This window comes from Tamandua tetradactyla, chromosome 17 (assembly GCF_023851605.1).
Source record: "Tamandua tetradactyla isolate mTamTet1 chromosome 17, mTamTet1.pri, whole genome shotgun sequence".
Taxonomy (NCBI): domain Eukaryota; kingdom Metazoa; phylum Chordata; class Mammalia; order Pilosa; family Myrmecophagidae; genus Tamandua; species Tamandua tetradactyla.
The window spans coordinates 26628107-26649301 of NC_135343.1; the positions used below are offsets into that span (position 1 = coordinate 26628107).

Consider the following 21195-nt stretch of genomic DNA (forward strand, 5'->3'; position numbering starts at 1 on the left):
GTTAACTGTAGTCCATAGTTTGCATTAGATGTATTTTTTCTCATTTACCACCCTATTATTAACACCTTGTAATAATGATATACATTTGTTATAGTTGATGAAAGAACATTCTTATATTTGTTCTATTAACCACCGTCATCATCTACCACAGGGTTCACTGTGTTATACAGTCCCGTGTTTTATCCTTTGTCCCTCTTTCTGGCAACATATCATAACACAACTCAAAACTTCCCCCTTTCAACCATATTCATACTCATAATTCATTGCCGTTAATTACATTCACAATAATGTGTTATCATCACCACTATCTATTTCCAAGCATCTGCAATTAACCAAAATAGAAATTCTATGTGTTTCTGGGAATTTGCCCATTTCATCTAAGTTGTCTAATATGTTGGCATACAGTTGTTCATAGTATCCTTTTATGATCCTTTTTATTTCTGTAGAGCCAGTAATGTCCCCTCTCTCATTTCTAATTTTACTTATTTGTGTCTTTTGTTTTTTTTCCTATCAGTTTAGCTAAGGATTTGTCAGTTTTATTGATTATCTCAAAGAGCCAACTTTTTTTAATTCTATTTTCAGATTCTCAATTTCATTACTTTCTGCTCTAATCTATGTTATTTTTTCCTCCTGCTTGCTCTGGGATTAGTTTGCTGTTCTTTCTCTAGTTCCACCAGGTGTGCAGTTATGTCTTTGATTTTAGCTCATTCTGCTTTTTTAATTTGGGCATTTCAGGCTACAAATTTCTTTCTCAACACTGTGCTGCATCCTATAAGGTTTTTTGTTTTTTTTTTTTTTACTTTTTTTTATTGTGAAATATAAGACATATACAAGAAAACGATAGATTTCCAAGTACATTTTAACAAGTAGTTATAGAATAGATTTTAAAGTTTGGCATGGGTTACAGTTTCGTGATTTTTTACTTTTTATTCTTGCTGCTCCAAGACACTGGAGACAACAGAAATATCAATATAATGATTTAGCAGTCATATTCATTTGTTAATCCCCTCTTCTCTGTTATACTCTTCCTCCTCTTTAAATAACATATATACATAAAAGCAATAAATTTCAAAGTGCATTGCAACAATTGGTTGTAGAACAGATTTCAGAGTTTGGTATGGGTTATAGTTCCACAATTTTAGGTTTTTATTTCTAGCTGTTCTAAGATATTGGAGGCTGAAAGAAATATAAGTATAATGATTCAGTACTCATACTTATTTGTTAAACCCAACCTTCTCTGTATAACTCCACCATCTCCTTTGATCTTTCTCCCACTCTCCAGGGGTATTCGGGCTGTGTCCATTGTAACTTTTCATGTTGGGAGGGCCTGTTGATAATATAGGATGGGGGATGGAACTAGTTGATGTTTTAGAGAGGCTGGCCTCTCTGCATTTCAGGACTTATCTGGTCCAGGGACCCATATTGAAATTGTAGGTTTCTGGAAAGTTACCATCATGCATGGATCCTTTGTAGAATCTTATATAATGCCCTAGGTATTCTTTAGGATTGGCAGGAATGGTTTTAGTTGGGGTTTTGCAAGTTATGATAGATAGCAATGTCTAACTGAAGCGTGTGTAAGAGTGACCTCCAGTCTATTTGAACTCTTTCAGTCACTGATACCTTATTTGTTATACTTCTTTTCCCCCTTTAGGTCAGGATGCCATTGTTGATCCCGTGGTGCCAGGGCCAGCCTCATCCCTGGAGTCATCTCCCATACCACCAGGGAGAATTTCACCCCTGGATGTTGTGTCTCATGTAGGCCATGGGGCAATGGTTCCATTTGCAGAGTTGGGCTTAGAGAGAGAACAACACAAGAGATCCTCCAGAAATAACTCTTAGACATACCTGTAGGTAGGCTAAGGTTCTCTGCTATATACATAAGTTTCACAAGAGTAAGCTTCAAGATCAAGGGCTTGGCCTATGGATTTGGATGTCCCTAATGTTTGACACAGTATCTGGGGTTTCCCTGGTGATAAATAGTTCCATATTTTTCTCTCATCCCTCAAGGGACTTTGCCAATACTTTTTGATTATCTGCTTAATATACTCTGTGCATCCCCTAAGTTTTGATATGTTGTGTTCTAATTTTCATTCAAGATATTTACTGATTTCTCTTGCAATTTCTTATTGACCCAGTGATTGTTTAATAATATGTTGTTTAGCCACCATATGTTTGTGAATTTTCCAGTTCTCAGCCTGTTATTGATTTCCAAATTCATTCCATTTTGGTCAGAGGAAGGGTTTTTATAAATTTCAATCTTTTTAAGTTTATTGAGACTTTTTTTGTGTGCCTCAACTTGTGGTCTATCCTACAGAATGATCCATGAGCACTTGAGAAGATTATATATCCTGCTGTTTTGGGGTGCAATGTTCTATATATTCTGCTACATCTAGTTCATTTATCATATTATTCAAATTCTCTGTTTCTTTATTGATCCTCCATCTAGTTATTGATGTGTGGCATATTGAAGTCTCCAACTATTATTGTAAAGACCTGTATTTCTCCCTTCAGCTTATCAGTGTTTGCCTTGTGTATTTTGGGGCACCCTTTGTTATATGCAGAAATATTTCTGATTGTATTTCTTTTTGGTGGATTTGCCCTTCTATTAGTATATGGTGTCCTTTGCCTTTTTAAGTTATAATTAGCTGTAGCATGGAATTATTTGGGTTTATCCTGTTTGAAGTTCATTGAGCCTCTTAGATGTGAATATTCATGTCTTCCATTAAATTTGTGAGGTTTTTGACCATTATTTCTTTGAATATTCTGTCACTTTCTCTCTTTCTTCTCCTTCTGGGGCTCCCATAATGCTTTTATTGGTATGCTTGATGGTGTGCCCGAGGCTCCTCAAACTTTGTTCACTTCTCTTTATTCTTCCTTCTGCACATCAGATCGGATGAATTCAATAGTCATCTTCAAGTTCACTGATTCTTTTTTTTTACTGATTATTTTTAACTTTTTGATAGTATAGTATAACATATATACAAAGCAAAGAAAGGAAAAAAGCAGTAGTTTTCAAAGCGCTCTTCAGCAAGCAGTTACAGGACAGATCGCAGAGTTTGTCATGGGCTACCATATCATCCTCTCAGAATCTTCCTTCTAGCTGTTCCAGAATATACAAGGCTAGAAGGCATGAATATTTTGTTTATCATCACAGTCCACTTTTTTCTTTCTTTTTTTGTGAAAAATGACATATATAGAAAAAAGCAGTAATTTCAAAGCACAACACCACAATTAGTTGTAGAACAGACTTCAGAGTTTGACATGGGTTACAATTGCACAATTTCAGGTTTTTACTTCCTGCTACTCTAAGATACTGGAGACTAAAAGAGATATTATTTTAATAATTCAGCATTCATATTCATTTGTTAAATCCTGTTGTCTCTGTATAACTCCACCATCACCTTTGATCTTTCCATCCCTCTCTTTAGGGGTGTTTGGGCTATGGCCATTCTAACTTTTTCACATTGGAAGGTCTGTCGCTAATATGGGGTAGGAAGAAGGAACTATCTGATGTTCCTGAGAAGCTGGACCCTCTAGGTTTCAGGACTTATCTGGTCCAGGGACAACATCTGGAGGTTTTTAGGTTTCTGGAATGTTACTCTAGTGCATAGAACCATTGTGGAAACTTATATATTGTGCTAGGTGTTCTTTAGGATTGGCTGGAATGGTCCTGGTTGGAGTTTGGCAAGTTATAATAGATAGCAGTGTCTAACTGGAGCTGTGTATGAGTAACCTCCAGAGTAGAGGTTGCTGAACTCTATTTGAACTCACTCTACCACTAATACTTTATCAGTTACACTTCTTTTTCGCCCTTTTGGTCAGCATGGAATTGTTGATCTCCTGGTGCTAGGGCCAGATTCATCCTGGGAGTCAATTCCCACATCGCCAGGGAAACTTTCACTCCTGAATGTCATGTTCCACATAGGAGGAAGGGCAATGATTTCACTTGCAGAGTTGGGCTTAGAGAAAGTGAGGCCACATCTGAGCAACAAAAGAGGTCCTCCATAAGTAACTCTTAGGCATACCTACAGGTAGGCTAAGCTTCTCCGCTACCTACATAAGCTTCACAAGAGTAAGCCTCAAGATCAAGGGCTTTGCCTATTGATTTGGGTGTCCCTATTGTTTGATACAGTGTCAGGATTCCCTGATGGTAAAGTTTAATAGTTCCATATTTTTTCTCCCATCCCTCAAGGGACTTTGCCAATGCTATTTGATTATCTGCTTATTATACTCTACGATGTATCCAGGCATTACATTAATCTATACAGGATTAAAGGACCTCTTTCTTATTCTGGGCTCCCTGTGTTTAAATTGTTCAAATGAGCTATACAGATAGGTTGAGTTAGATAGAGTATGCACTACAGAAAATTTCAGTTCCTGACCAGATAAGATAAACCTTTCTTCCTTTGGTCTCAAAGAGTATGTGTGGTTCTGAAATATAGACAATGCCTTCCTTACACCTATGTTCTGAATTACTTTAAGTCCAACCTGATTGGCTTCGTTCCTATCTCTAAATATCAGATTTTATATATGTGTGTGTGTATGTATATGTATATGGAAATGTATATGTATATGTGTGTGTATATAACATATATATATATAACAGTCCCTCAAAATCCAGAAATAATAATTACCACCACTCCGGACTTAATGTGTCTGCTATGAAAGCTTCAATCTAGGCCTCGGTTTTCTTTTTTTTTTTTAATTTTTTTTATTAATCAAAAAAAAGAAAAGAAATTAACACAACATTTAGAAATCATTCCATTCTACACATGCATTCAGTAATTCTTAGTATCATCACATAGATGTATGATCATCATTTCTTAGTACATTTGCATCGATTTAGGAAAAGAACTAGCAAAACAGCAGAAAAAGATATAGAATGTTAATAAAGAGAAGAGAATTAAAATAATAATACTAATAAAAAATATATATATATAAAAAGGAGAAAGAAAAAAAACAAAAACAAAAGATACAAACAAACAAACAAACAAACAAAAAACTGTATTTCAGGTGCAGCTTCATTCAGTGTTCCAACATAGTTACATTACACTTAGGTATTATTGTGCTGTCCATTTTTGAGTTTTTGTATCTAGTCCTGTTGCACAGTCTGTATCCCTTCAGCTCCAATTACCCATTATCTTACCCTGTTTCTAACTCCTGCTGGTCTCTGTTACCAATGATATATTCCAAGCTGATTCTCGAATGTCGGTTCACATCAGTGGGACCATACAGTATTTGTCCTTCAGATTTTGGCTAGACCTACTCAGCATAATGTTCTCTAGGTCCATCCATGTTATTACATGCTTCATAAGTTTAGTCTGTCTTAAAGCTGCATAATATTCCATCGTAGGTATACGCCACAGTTTGTTTAGCCACTCGTCTGTTGATGGACATTTTGACTGTTTCCATCTCTTTGCAATTGTAGATAATGCTGCTATAAACACTGGTGTGCAAATGTCCGTCTGTGTTTTTGCCCTTAAGTCCTTTGAGTAGATACCTAGCAGTGGTATTGCTGGGTCGTAATCCATTCTGCCAGTCTATGTCTTTTGACTGGGAAATTCAGTCCATTACCTTTTAGTGTTATTACTGTTTGGATAATATTTTCCTCTACCATTTTGGCTTTTGTATTATATATATCATATCTGATTTTCCTTCTTTCTACACTCTTCTCCACATCTCTCTCTTCTGTCTTTTCGTATCTGACTCTAGTGCTCCCTTTAGTATTTCTTGCAGAGCTGGTCTCTTGGTCACAAATTCTCTCAGTGACTTTTTGTCTATAAATGTTTTAATTTCTCCTTCATTTTTGAAGGACAATTTTGCTGGATATAGAAGTCTTGGTTGGCAGTTTTTCTCTTTTAGTAATTTAAATATATCATCCCACTGTCTTCTAGCTTCCATGGTTTCTGCTGAGAAATCTACACATAGTCTTATTGGGTTTCCCTTGTATGTGATGGATTGTTTTTCTCTTGCTGCTTTCAAGATCCTCTCTTTCTCTTTGACCTCTGACATTCTAACTAGTAAGTGTCTTGGAGAACGCCTATTTGGGTCTAATCTCTTTGGGGTGCGCTGCACTTCTTGGATCTGTAAATTTAGGTCTTTCATAAGAGTTGGGAAATTTTCAGTGATAATTTCTTCCATTAGTTTTTCTCCTCCTTTTCCCTTCTCTTCTCCTTCTGGGACACCCACAACGCATATATTTGTGCGCTTCATATTATCATTCAGTTCCCTGATCCCCTGCTCAAGTTTTTCCATTCTTTTCCCTATAGTTTCTGTTTCTTTTTGGAATTCAGATGTTCCATCCTCCAGTTCAGTAATTGTAGCTTCTGTCTCTTTAGATCTACCATTGTAGGTATCCATTGTTTTTTCCATTTTTTCTTCTTTGTCCTTCACTCCCATAAGTTCTGTGATTTGTTTTTTCAGATTTTCTATTTCTTCTTTTTGTTCAGCCCATGTCTTCTTCATGTCCTCCCTCAATTTATTGATTTGGTTTTTGAAGAGTTTTTCCATTTCTGTTCGTATATTCAGCATTAGTTGTCTCAGCTCCTGTATCTCATTTGAACTATTGGTTTGTTTCTTTGACTGGGCCATATCTTCAATTTTCCGAGCGTCATCCATTATTTTCTGCTGGTGTCTGGGCATTTGATCAGATTTCCCTGGGTGTGGGACCCGGCTGGTTGAAAGGTTTTTCTGTGAAATCTCTGGGCTCTGTTTTTTTTTCCTGCCCAGTAGGTGGCGCTCATGGCGCTCGTCTGTCTGCGGGTCCCACCAGTAAAAGATGCTGTGGCTCCTTTAACTTGCCAATCCGAATCTCGCAGTCGGCCCGGGAAACCGCGCGTGGAGCGGGGGTCGCCAGCCGCCGCGGCTTGGGGGAGTGCCGGTCCAAATTGCCCAGCTGGCCCGAGATGCCAAGCGTGGCGGGAGGGCCCCGCTATCCAACGTTCCCAGTCAGACCAGGGAGCCACGTGCGTGGAGAGGACCCCAGTCGCCAGCCGCCCCGGCCGGGAAAACGCGCGCCCCTCGGGTATCTCACCGCAGCGGATTCTCCCTGCCCGTTCCGCCGTTCCAGAATGGGGTACGCTGTCTTTTTGGTCTCTGTCGTGGCTCCGGGAGCTGTTTCGTATTGTTTCTGTTTCTTTAGTTGCTGTTCTGGAGGAGGAACTAAGACCCGCGCGTCTTACTAAGCCGCCATCTTCTCCGGAAGTTGCCTCGGTTTTCTTATAAGCATTTTCTAAAGGAGACCATACCATTGTTGTTCTTTTTTTTCTGGCTTATTTTGCATCATCAAATGACCCACATGTTCATTCACATCTTTGCATGCCTCACGACTCTGTTTCTTTTTGCAGCAGCACACCCTTCATTCGTAAGTATACACCATCGTTTGCCAATCTACTTCTCAGTCAGTGCATCCGTCAGCCACCTACATTCTTCAGGCATCATGTGGCATGCCCAAAGTCCACAGTCTATCAAAATTCTCAATTTTAGATAATTTAATCGTTCCCAAAGAAAGAAAACCAGTAAACACACCCTCGCCAAACAGGAAATCTAAACCTCCTCGTAACTCTTGTCCCTCCCCCCCATTATTTACCTCTGCTCTTGCTGTAGTAATGCTGATGTTCTTCTTCTGAACATAGCCCACAGTATGCAATAGCAGTTTTCCCCCTCTACCCTGGACATAAACACTTTGTGCATGAATCATACCTTTGAAGTACTTCTTGCAAGAACCAATTTATATTTCTAGTGTTAATCAGTGGGACACAAAGGTCTGTACAACCCCTTTCAATCTTGTTCATCTTCATATGGTAATATTACTTATAGACCCACTAGAGAACTATCTTCACTTCTATCTATTCCCTTACATTGGAGATCAGCCTCATTAGCTAACCCATCTCTAGCTTCTGTGTATTTCTAAGTTCCCTATATTCTGTATTATAAGCCTCTGGTTTGGCCTTTTCCATGGTCATAAGAGTGGAATCATATGATATCTATCCTTTTGTGTCTGGCTAATTTCACTTAGCATTGTGTCCTCAAGGCTCTCCGTCTTGTGCTTCAGGACATCATTTTGTCTTACAGCTGCATAATATTCCATTGAAGGTATATGCCATATTTTGTTGATCTACTCGTCTGTTGATGGGCATTTGGTTTGTTTCCATCTTTTGGTGATTATGAATAATGCTGCTATGAACATCTGTGTGCAAATTTCTGTTTGTGTCATTGCTTTCAGCTCTTCTGGGTATATACCAAGTAGTGCTATTGCTGGGTCATAGGGCAACTCAATATTTAGTTTCCTACGGAACCGCCAAACAGTCTTCCATAGTGGCTGCATCATTATACATTCCCACCAGCAGTGCATAAGTGTCCCAGTTTCTCCATATCTTCTCCAACATTTATAGTTTCCTCTTTGTTTAATAACAGACATTCTTATGTGTGTGAGGTGGTATCTCATTGTAGTCTTGATCTGCGTTTCCCTCATAGCCAATGAAAATGAGCTTTTCTTCATGTGCTTTTGAGCCATCTGTATTTGCTCTTCAGAAACATGCCTGTTTATATTTTTAGCCTATTTCATAATTGGGTTGTTTGTTCTTTTGTTGTTGAGTTGTATGGTTTCTTTGTTTATACAGACTATCAAACCTTTGTCCAATATGTGATTTCCAAATATTTTCTCCCATTGAGTTGGCTGCCTCTTCACCTTTTTCACAAAGTCCTTTAAGGTCAAAAGCATTTGATTTTGAGGAGTTCCCATTTATCTATTTTTGTTGTTGTTGCTTGTGCTTGGGTGTAAAGTTTAGGAAGCTACCTCCTATTACTAGGTCTTGAAGATGTTTCCCTACATTTTCTTCTAGAAGCTTTATGGTGCTAGTTCTTATATTTAGGTGTTTGATCCACTTTGAGTTAATTTTTGTATAGGGTGTAAGATAGGGTTCCTCTTTCATTCTTTTGGCTGTTGATATCCAGTTCTTCCATGCCCAATTATTGAAAAGACTATTCTGTCCCAGTTCAGAGGATTTGGGGGCCTTGTCAAAAATCAGTTGACCATAGATTTGTTGGTCTATTTTTACACTCTTGATTCAATTCCATTGGTCAATGGTTCTATCTTTGTGGTGTTTTGACCACTGTGGCTTTATGATAGGTTTTAAAGTCAAGGAGTGTTAATCCTCCCACTTTGTTCTTGGTTTTTAGGATTCTTTTAGCTATTCAGGGTCTCTTTCCCTTACAGATGATTTTGGTAATTAGCTTTTCCAAGTTTTCAAAGTAGGTTGTTAGAATTTTGATTGGTATTGTGTTGAATCTGTAGATCAATTTGGGGAGAATTGATATCTTAACTATATTTAGCCTTCCTGTCCATGAGCAGGGTATGTCTTTCCACCTATTTAGATCTCCTCTGATTTCTCTTTTAGCAATGTTATGTAGTTTTCTGTGTACAAGTCCTTTATGTCCCTAGTTAAGTTCATTCCTAAGTACTTGATTCTTTTAGTTGCTATTTTGAATGGAATTTTTCCCTTAATTAACTCCTCAGGTCATTGCTTTTGTATAGAAACATTACTGATTTTTGCACATTAATTTTATATCCTTTCACCTTACTGAATTTATTAGCTGAAGGAACTTTGCTGTAGATTTCTCAGGCTCTTCCAAGTATAGTATCATGTCATCTGCAAATAATGAAAATTTTACTTCTTTCTTTCCAATTTGGATACGTTTTATTTCTTTGTCCTGCCTGATTGCTCTAGCTAGAACTTCTAGGACAATGTTGAATAAGAGTGGTGATAGTGGGCATCCTTGTCTCGTTCCTAATCTTAGGGGAATAACTTTCAGTCTCTCTCCATTGAGTACGATGCTGACTATTGGTTTTTCATATATTCCCTTTATCATATTGAGGTAGTTTTACCTTTGATTCCTATCTTTTTTTTTATTTTTGACTTTTTTTTTATCATGTAGTATAACATATATACAAAGCAAAGAAATAAAAAAGCAATAGTTTTCAAAGCATTCTTCAACAACGGTACAGATCCCAGAGTTTGTCATGAGCAATCATACGATACTCTCATATTTTTCCTTTTGGCTTTTTAGACGGTTAGAGGGCTTAAATATTTTCTTATCATCACAACTGACTTTTTTTTTTGCATGGGCAGGCATTGGGAATTGAACCCGGGTCTCCAGCATGGCAAGTGAGAATTCTGCCACTGAGCACTATCACACCACCCCACAATCGACTTTTTTTCTTTTTTTGTGTGAAAAATAACATATTTACAAAAATGCTATAAATTTCAAAGCACAGCACCACAATTAGTTGTAGAACATATTTTAGAGTTTGACATGGGTTCCAATTGCACAATTTTAGTTTTTTACTTCTAGCTGTTCCAACATACTGAAAACTAAAAAAATATCAATTAATGATTCAGCATTCATATTAATTTGTTAAATCCTTTCTTCTGTGTATAACTCTACCATCACCTTTGATCTTTCCATCCCTCTCTTTAGGGGTGTTTGGGCTATGGCCATTCTAACTTTTTCATATTGGAAGGATCTGTCACTAATATGGGGTAGGGAGATGGAACTATCTGATGTTCTGGAGAGGCTGGGCTAGGTTTCAGGACTGATCTGGACCAGGGACCCCTATGGAAGTTGTAGGTTTCAGGAAAGTTACCCTAGTGCATAGAACCATTGTGGAATCTTGTATATTACCCTAGGTGTTCTTTAGGATTGACTGGAATGGTCGTGGTTGGGGGTTGGCAGGTTATGATTGGCAGCAAGGTCTAACTGAAGCTTGCATAAGAGCAACTTCCAGAGTAGCCTCTCAACTCTATTTGAACTCTCTGCCACTGATACTTTATTAATTATACTTCTTTCCTCCATTTTGGTTAGGATTGATTCCTATCTTTTCCTCAGAAAAGGATGTTGAATTTTGTTGAATGCTTTTTCAGCATCATGTGATTTTCCCCTTTCAATTTGTTAATGTGCAGTATTACATTCTGTTTTCTTTTGTTGAACCATCCTTGTATTCCTGGTGTAAACCCTACTTAGTTGTGTTGTATAATTCTTTTACTGTGTTGTTGAATTCAACTTGTTAATATTTGATTGAGAATATTTGCATGTATGTTCATTAGGGAGAGTGGCCTGTAGTTTTCCTTTCTTATAGCATCTTTATCCAGTTTTGGTATTAAAACGATATTAGTTTATAAAATGAGTTAAGTAGAGTTCCTTTTCCCTCAATTTTTGGGAAACGTTTGGGCAGGACTAATACCAAGATTGGGCGTTAGTTCTTTTTGGAATGTTCGATAAAATTTCCCTGTGAAGCCATCTGACTCTGAGCTTTTCTTTGTAGGAAGAGTTTTGATGACTGATTGACTCTTTTTTACTTGTAATTGGTTTGTTAAGACCTTCTGTTTCATCCTGAGTGAGTGTAGCTTGTTTCTGTATTTCCAAGAATTTGTTCATTTCTTCTAAGTTGTCTAGTTTGTTGGCATGTAGTTGTTCATAGTATCCTGTTATGATTTCTTTTATTTCTTCGGTGTCTGTGGTTACACACCCCTTCTCATTTCTGATTTTTAAAATTTGCATCCTCTCTCCCCCCCCTTTTTTTTGTCAGTTTTGCTAGTTGACCCATCAATTTTGTTGATTTTCTCAAAGAACTGACTTTTGGTCTTATTGATTCTATTCTTTTGTTCTCCCATTCATCTCTCTCTGTTTTAATCTTTGTCATTTCTCTTCTTCTATTTGCTCTGAGGTTAGTTTGCTGTTCTTTCTCAAGTTCTCTACATGTGCTATTAAGTCCTTGATTTTTGCTCTTTCTTGTTTTTTAATATAGGCATTTAGGGCAATAAATTTCCCTCTTAGCACAGACTTTGCTGCATCCCATAGGTTCTGATAAGTTGTATTCTCATTTTCATATCTCCAGATAGCTACTGTTTTCTCTAGCAATTTCTTCTTTGACCCGCTGGTTGTTTAAGAGTGTGTTATTTAATCTAAAAAAAATCGGTAATGTTCCTATACACTAGTAATGAACAATCTGAGGGGGAAATCAAGAAAAAAAATCCATTTACAATTGCAACCAAAAGAATAAAATATTTAGGAATAAATTTAACTAAAGAGACAAAAGACCTATACAAAGAAAACTACAAGAAATTGTTAAAAGAAATCACAGAAGACCTAAATAGATGGAAGGGCATACCGTGTTCATGTGTTGGAAAACTAAATATAGTTAAGATGTCAATTCTACCTAAATTGATTTACAGATTCAATGCAATACCAATTAAAATAAAAAAAACTTACTTTTCAGAAATAGAAAAACCAATAACCTAATTTATCTGGAAGGGCAGGGTGCCCCGAATTGTTAAAAGTATCCTGAGAAAGAAAAATGAAGTTGGAGGCCTCATGCTACCTGACTTTAAGGCATATTATGAAGCTACAGTCATCAAAACAGCATGGTACTGGCATAAAGATAGATATACTGACCAATGGAATCGAATAGAGTGTTCAGATATAGAGCCTCTCATCTATGGACAATTGATCTTTAATAAGGCAGTCAAACCAACTCACCTGGGACAGAACAGTCTCTTCAATAAGCAGTGCCTAGAGAACTCGATATCCACATGCAAAAGAATGAAAGAGGATCCATATCTCACACCCTACACAAAAATTAACTCGAAATGGATCAAAGACCTAAATATTAGATCTAAGACCATAAACTGTTAGAAGAAAATGTAGGGAAATATCTTATAAATCTTATAATAGGAGGCAGTTACCTAGACCTTACACCCAAAGCATGAGCATTGAAGAAATAAATAAATAAATGGGAGCTCCTCAAAATTAGACACTTGTGCATCAAAGAACATTGTCAAGAAAGTAAAAAGACAGCCTACACAATGGGAGACAATATTTGGACATGATATAGCAGATAAAGGTCTAGTATTCAGAATATATAAAGAGATTGTTCAACTCAACAACAAAAAGACAGACAACCCAATTATAAAATGGGCAAAAGACTTGAACAGACACTTCTCAGAAGAGGAACTACATACGGCCAAAAGGCACATGAAAAGATGCTCAACTTCCCTGGCTATTAGGGAAACGCATATCAAAACCACAATGAGATATCATCTCACACCCACCAGAATGGCCATTATCAATAAAACAGAAAACGACAAGTGCTGGAGAGGATGTGGAGAAAGAGGCACACTTATCCACTGTTGGTGGGAATGTCAATGGTACATCCACTGTGGAAGGCAGTTTGGTGGGTCCTTAGGAAGCTAAATATAGAATTGCGATGTGACCCAGCAATACCATTGCTAGGTATCTACTCAGAGGACATGAGGGCAAGGACACAAACGGACATTTGCACACCAATGTTTATAGCAGCATTATTCACAATTGCAAAGAGATGGAAACAGCCAAAATGTCCATCAACAGATGAGTGGCTAAACAAGCTGTGATATATACATACAATGGAACATAATGAAGCTGTAAGACAGAATAAAGTTATGAAGTATGTAACAACATGGATGGACCTTAAGGACATTATGCTGAGTGAGATTAGCCAGAAACAAAAGGACAAATACTGTATGTCTCACTGATATGAATTGACATTAGTGAATAAATTTAGAGAATTTCATTGGTAACAGAGACCATCAGGAGATAGAAATAGGGTAAGATATTGGGTAATTGGAGCTGAAGGGATACAGATTGTGCAACAGAACCGATTGTAAAACTTCAGAAATAAATAGCACAATACTACCTAATTGTAATACAATTATGTTAGAACACTGAATGAAGCTGAATGTGAGAATGATAGAGTGAGGAGGGCTAGGGGCACAAATGAAATCAGAAAGAAAGATAGATGATAAAAACTGAGATGGTATAATCTAGGAATGCCCAGCGTATATAATGATAGTGACTAAATGTACAAATATAAAAATGTTTCTGCATGAGGGAGAACAAAGGAATGTCATTACTGCAGGGTGTTGAAAATAGATGGTAATTAATATCTTAAAATTTTAACTTATGTGTGAGACTAAAGCAAAAACTGTTTATTTGGTACAAAATTTATATTTTGACTAGTGCAGTTCCAAATATAACTTATGTTGACAGCTTAATTGAACACCATAAGTACATGGAACTTTGAGTAGGGCATAAGATTTTGAAGGTTTGTCCAGAGTGATTTGAACAGTGAGTAAAAACAGTATTTGTAAAGTCCCCTTGGGAGAATGGGGAGAAAGGGGGAATATTCAACTCCCCCAAGTGGAGAATTCTTGATATTCTCACAGGCAGTGGAGACAACCAAAGCAATAGGCTGAGTCCCCAATCTTGGGGTTTGTTCATATGAAACTTAATCCCACAAAGGACACGCTAAGCCTACTTAAAATTAGGCCTAAGAGTCACCCCCAAGAGAGCCTCTTTTGTTGCTCAGATGTGGCCTCTCTCTCCAGCCTACACAACAAGCAAACTCACCGCCCTCCCCCTGTCTACGTGGGACATGACTCCCAGGGGTGTGGACCTTCCTGGCAATGGGGGACAGAAATCCTACAATGAACTGGAACTCAGCATCAAGGGATTGAGAAAATCTTGACCAAAAGGAGGAAGAGCAAAATGAGACAAAATAAAGTGTCAGTGACAGAGATTCCAAACAGAGTCGAGAGGTTATCCTGGAGGTTATTCTTACACATTAAATAGATATCACCTTGTTAATCAAGATGTAATAGAAAGGCAGGAGGGAACTTCCTGAAAATGAAGAGTTGTGTTCCAGTAGCCATGTTTCCTGAAGATGATTGTATAATGATATAGCTTTCACAGTGTGACTGTGTGAGGTGAAAACCTTGTGTCTGATGCTCCTTACCTCATCAGCAGATGAGTAAAACATATGGAATAAAAAAAATAATAGGGGTAACAAATGTTAAAATAAATTTAGTAGATTGAAATGCTAGTGACCAATGAAAGGGAGGGGCAAGGGTATTGTATGTATGAATTTTTTTCTGTTTTCTTTTTTTTTCTTTTTCTGAATTGATGCAAATGTTCTAAGAAATGATCATGATGATGAATATGCAACTATGTGATGATATTGTGAATTACTGATTATATATGTAGATGGAATGATCCTATGTTAAGAATGTTTGTGTTTGTTGTTATATTTTTTAATTTAAAAAAGTATGTTATTTAATCTCCATATATTTGTGAATGTTCCCATTCTATAGTGGTTATTGAGATCCACCATTCCATTGTGATCAGAGAAAGTACTTTGAATAATTTCAGGGTTTTTAAATTTATAAAGACCTGTTTTGTGCCCCAGCATATGATCTATCCTGGAGAATGTTCCATGAGCACTAGAGAAGAATTATATCCTTGTGTTTTGGGGTGCAGTGACCTATATATGTCTGTTAGGTCTAATTCATTTATCAAGTTATTTAACTTCTCTATTTCCTGTTGATCTTCTGTCTGGTTGCTCTATCTATAGAGGAGAGTGGTGTATTGAAGTCTCCTACTATTGTTGTTGAAACATCTATCACTCCCTTCAGTTTTTCCAATGTCTGTCTCATGTTCTTTGGAGCTCCTTTATTGGGAGCATAAACATTTATGATTGTTATATCTTCTTGGTGAATTGTCCCTTTAATTAGTATGGAGTATCCTTCTTTGTCTCTTATGATGTCCTTACATTTAAAACCTATTTTGTCTGATATTAGTATAGCTACTCCTACTTTTTTTGGTTACAACTTGTGTGGAAAATCTTTTTCCATCCTTTCACTTTCAATCTATTTGTATCCTTGTGTCTAAGATGAGTCTCTTATAAGCAGCATACAGCTGGGTTATATTTCTTAATCCGTTCTGCCAATCTGTATGTTTTAATTGTTAAGTTTAGTCTGTTAACATTCAGAGTTATTACTGAAAAGGCATTGCTTGAATCCACCATCTTATCTTTTTATTTTATTTGTCACATCTATAAATGCTTTTCCCTCTTTCTCTTTTTATCCTCTAAGTTACCCTCTTCAGTTCTGTGCCCTCCTCCAGACCTCCCTCTCCTGTCTTTTTTTTTCAGCTGGCAGAGCTCCCTTTAGTATTTCTTGTAGGGCTGGTCTCTTCTTGACAAATTCTTTCAAGACTTCTTTGTTAAAACTTTAATCTCTCCTTCAGTTTTGAAGGGCAGTTTGGTCTGGCACAGAATTCTTAACGGGAAGTCTTTCTCTTTCAGGATCTTAAATATATCATACCACTGACTTCTCACCTGCATGGTGTTAGTTGAGTAGTCTGGACTCAGTCCTATGTGGTTTCCTTTGTATGTAGTAGATTGTTTTTCTCTTGCCATTTTCAGAATTTTTTGCTTCTCTTCAACATTTGACAGGCTGATTAGTATGTGTTTGGGGAAGGCCTGTTTGGACTTATTCTGTTTGGAGTTTGTTGGGCTTCTTTGACTGGTATATTTATGTCCTTTATAACGGTTGGGAAGTTTTCCCCCATTATATCCTCAGCTATTCTTCCTAGCCCTTTACTCCTCTCTTCTCCTTCTGGGACACCAGTGATTCTTATATTTGTGCACTTTTTTTTGTCTATCATTTCCCTGAGATCCAATTCAAACTTTTCCATCTTTTTTGCCATTTGCTGTTTTGAGTGTTTGAAGTCAGTTATCTTGTCCTCTAGTTCACTTATTCTTTCTTCTGTCTCTTCACCTCTACTGTGGTATGCTTCTAGTTATGTTTTCTATTTGGTCAACAGAGTCTTTATCTCTGTGATATCTGCTATTTTTCTATTTATTCTTTCAGATTCCTTTTTATGCTCTTCTGCTGTCTTCTTGATCTCCTTCATGTCATTTGCCATCCCCCTTATTTTATTAAGTGGAGTTATATGAATATCTTAGATTGGTTGTTCCAATGTCTGTGTCTCCTCTGGTATTTTAATTTGGTCATTAGGCAGGGCTGTATCTGTCTGCATTGTGATATGCTTAGTGATGATATTCTGTTGTTTTCATCGCATGTAAATATCTTGATTATTTTGGAAGTTGATTCCTGTCAATAGTCTAAAGCGTTGTGTTTGTGGGATGGTTGTGGTGCAGGGTTTGTGGTGGGGCACAATAGTGCGGTGATTCATTGCAGGGCAGATATAGGCACAGGTTGGGGATGTTATGCTGGTGTTTGTGAATGTGGGCGCCCAGCTCCAGGGAGAATGTAGCCGTGCGGGTGCACAGGTGTGGGGGGTGTAACCCTGGTATGCACTGGTCTATGGCACGAGGCCCTTTGGCCCATGCATAGAGCTGTGGCAGCAGGTCAGCGTTATGCCTTTGTGGGTTGGGGGCAAATGTGACCCGGCTGCGCAGGTCAGCACTTTCTCAGAGCTGGGAAGTGTGACTGAGGGCCATGTGTATGCTCCTGATTCTTTCTTCTGCCAGCTCCAATCTATTGCCCAACTCCTTTAGGGAATTTTTAATTTTTGTTACTGTGGTCTTCAATTCTGTTTTGTTCTTTTTCAGAATTTTCATGTCTTTATTGATATTCTTTTTGTGTTCATCTGTCGTTTCCTCATTTCCTTTAGTTCTTTGTCCATGTTTTCCTTTAGCACTTTGAGCATAATTTAGTACTGTTTTTTAAAAGTCTTTGGTATGTCTCAGGTCTGGCCCTCCTCATTAATGGTTTCTATTGCTTTAACTTCTTCTTTTGCTTGGGCCATCATTTCCTATTTCTTTGTATATTTTGTAATCTTTCATTTAAATTTCGACATTTTGTTATTTTAATGTGTTATTGCTGGAATTTAGACTCTGAGGCATCTATTCTTAAGCTTATATTTAGCTAGTGTTATGACACGGCTTTCCTTGAATGCCAGGCGCTAACAAAAAAAAGAAAAAGAAAGAAAACGCCTTTCCCAGTGTTTGGAGATTGACTTTTGTAGGAGAGCTCCCTTTCAGAGCTTACCCATACAGTACGTTGGAGACTAACGTTGGGCCAAAGTATTAGGGCCTTCCGGATTCTTTTCTTCTCTTGGGTAGGCACATGTGGCCCTAAGAATTCTCTATTTAAATGGATACAAATGTCTCCTCTTCCCTAGGAAATACTGTCCTCATAGTCTGGGAAGCTGTACTGTGTCCTACAGCCAGCATTCCCTTGCTCCAGGCAGCACAACTTGACTGATCTCCCACATTGTTCTATAGGAGAGTTCTGTGAGCTGCCTTTTATATGCAGGAAAATTTCTGGGATGGGGGGGTCCCTCTGGCCACCACCAAACAGATTGGGCCAGACATACATGCTCCCAGAACATGCACAAAGGTTACTCTGCCCCCTTTGGTACTGGGACCACAGATCTGCGCTGTGATTATGGGCTCTGGGCTGAGCAGTAAAGGGTTGGGAAGGGACCAGCTAAGACACCAAGAAATCTTCCACATTTAAGTGACCTTTTTTTTTGATTTGCACTCACCCAGTTACTGCAGTACTTTAGTTGTTTTGTGGCGCTTTGAGAAAGATAATTCTGCCAGTTCTTGCTAGTTGTTCAAATCTTCTGTGATGGGAGGATCCCTGAAGCATCACATTCCACCATCTTGATCAGGCCAGGCAACATTAGTTTTTTTCATACCTTTTGCAGAGAGCAAATTTTGTTGGGAAGCAGGGAACCAGAATCCCCACATGTATGTGGGGATAGTCAAAGCAAAGTAAGAACAATTCCAGCAGGTTCACCAGAAATGCATAAATATTTGCCTATTTACTATTTAACTATGATGAACAGGATGATTGTCTGGATGTCAGGTACATAGTGATGAGTTAAGCCTTTGTGGGTTGGGGGCAAAGGAGTTATGCCTTTGTGGGTCCCAGTACCAAAGGGGGCAGAGTAACCTTTGTGCATGTTCTGGGAGCATGTATGTCTGGCCCAATCTGTTTGGTGGTGGCCAGAGGGACTCCCCATCCCATCCCAGACTCAATTGAGTCAAGCATTATCTCCATCTTCATGGAACTTAATCACCAGTAAGGAGTGTGTGTAGCTCTCCTAAAAAATAAGTAAAAAGTTAGTTATATAAATTATGAATTGTAGTAATGATTACAAAAGAAATAAACAGAGTGCTAAAATAGAGACTACGTGGAATAGGGAAATGGAAATCTTGGAAAAACTTCTGAGGAAATAGTGTTTAAGCTGATACCTAAATGCTAAAGAGCTGAGCAAGGAGCTAGGGAAGTGCCCTTCAGGTAGAGGAAACAGCTTGTGCAGATGCACTAAGGGGGAAAGAGATTGGCATGTCCAGGGTGGGGTGGCTGGAGAATAACAAGTGAGGGGAGAGTGGCTTCAGGTGGGGCTGAAGAGGTTAGCTGGAGCAGGGTCACCTAAGGCCTTAGAGCTACAATATGGAAAAGAGTATTTTGTTGTCAGTGCAATGGAAAACCATTTGAGGATTTCAGTTGAAAATGGCATGATAGAAGAGATGGATATGACTTTGAATAGAGAAACGGTTATATTTTACGGGGTGTGTGCAAGGCTAAATAAAACTACCAATTTTTCCTATAAATTTGGAATATTAGTGACTCACTGTCCTTCATAAGGGCTTTGATTTTTAAAATGTTTAAGTAAAAAGAACTCAATTGCATATATTTTGTTTTTACCCTTATTTTTTTTTCTTACCCTTATTTTTTAAATGTGAAATTTTAAAAGACTGCCTTTTATAATATGTATTACTCCTTCTTTAAAAGGGGAATTAAAAAAATTTTTTTATACTCTTTACAGAATTAAAAGACCTCTTTCTTCTTCTGGGCTTCCTATATTTCTGTTGTTCAAAGGAGCTATACAGATAGGTTGAGTTAGATTATGCACTGCAGAAAATTTCAGTTCCAGACTAAATATATAAATATTAAACAGCCTCTCAAAATCCAGAAATAACAATCACCATTACGGACTTAATGTGTCTGTTCTAACAGTTTACAATCTAGGCCGCTGTTTTCTTTCTTTCTTTTGTTAAACTTTTTTTATTGTATAGTATAACATAAAAGGAGAAAAAAATTATAAAGTATGTTTTTCTAAACACTTCTTTAATATTATTCTCATATAGTAATTTTCATTTTGTACCAGTGTAGTTATTAGAAGCATTAGATTGGATTGGTTGTTCTGATGTCTGCACAATAGTTTTTTTTCTCATAAAGATAAATAAAGGTTTTATAAGTGTGCCAAGTGAACTTTTAAAATTAGTTATCCTTTTCCAGATGGCTATTTACTAGGAAAAGGAGGGAAAAAGTCATCTCTTAGAAATAGATCTTTTAAAGAAGATGAGTTAAGATTAGCATTGTGACTTAGCCACGTGCATACATACTGCAAACATGATTTGTGAGGATGATTAGATCACTTCTGTTTCTTTATTCCAAGCAGATGGGAGTTTGTGCACAGCACTGGTGTATTATAATGAATAATCATAATTAATACAAATCCCTTTATCTCATATAATTTAGAATGAGAAGATACCCTACCAAATTTTAACAGCATAAGTCCTTTATAACTTTTAACAAAGGCTAAATTGTCTTGACTGATGCTCGGAACATACTTGAATCTTATTTTGTGTAATTATATAACTTAGTACTGAACTGCTTATTAGGATAAATGATTTACTACTAATGTTTTTCAGACAGCATAAAATAGAAGATGGTGCTATAGTGTATGTACCTGAAAAAAAGGAAGAAATCAAACATGAAAAAGAACCTGGAAAAAGCATACAATATTCAAAACCGTATGTCAGGAGAGGACGTGTATATTATGCTAAATTCATTAATACAAATGCAAGAACATTCAATGAACCAGTTCCTTACATAGATCCAAAAAAAGGGCCAGAAAAGCAGGTTTGGATGGATGCTCATTTTATACAAATAGAGAATTTAGATTCAGAAGCTGTTTTGCAGGATAATTTGGTCACAGACTATTTAAAGGATGTGACACATCTGAGTAGTACATTTTATAAACTAGTAGCTGAAAGCAGTAATCTAAAACTATTCTCACAGATGACATGTACATACAAGCCATATATATATATATGTATAAATGGAAGAAATTCAAATAATCATTTTAACGGCTTACTAAAGAAGTTTACTCTATAATATTTTATTTGTGACACATAGTCTGATATAAAAATTTTCCTTGATACTCAGTAACTCATATTTTCCATAAAATAATAGCTATCATTTACTGAAAGTGTATAAAGTGCTGGGAATGAGCTAAGTGCTTTATATAAATTATATCCTTTAATTTGCACAATAA

The 21195-nt window shown here is 37.2% G+C and overlaps 1 protein-coding gene across 2 annotated transcripts in view; it reads left to right on the forward strand.

The window, feature by feature from the left end:
- The window catches only part of CIMIP6 (ciliary microtubule inner protein 6), a 60600-nt gene that overhangs the window by 2888 nt on the left and 36517 nt on the right, over positions 1-21195 (forward strand). For both annotated transcript variants that reach the window (XR_013164262.1, XM_077134235.1), the window contains exon 2: positions 20570-20780. Coding sequence is in view for 1 of the 2 variants with exons in the window: in XM_077134235.1 (XP_076990350.1) it covers positions 20570-20780 (211 nt within the window). In the remaining variant the exon portion in view is untranslated. The remainder of the gene's footprint in view (positions 1-20569; positions 20781-21195) is intronic.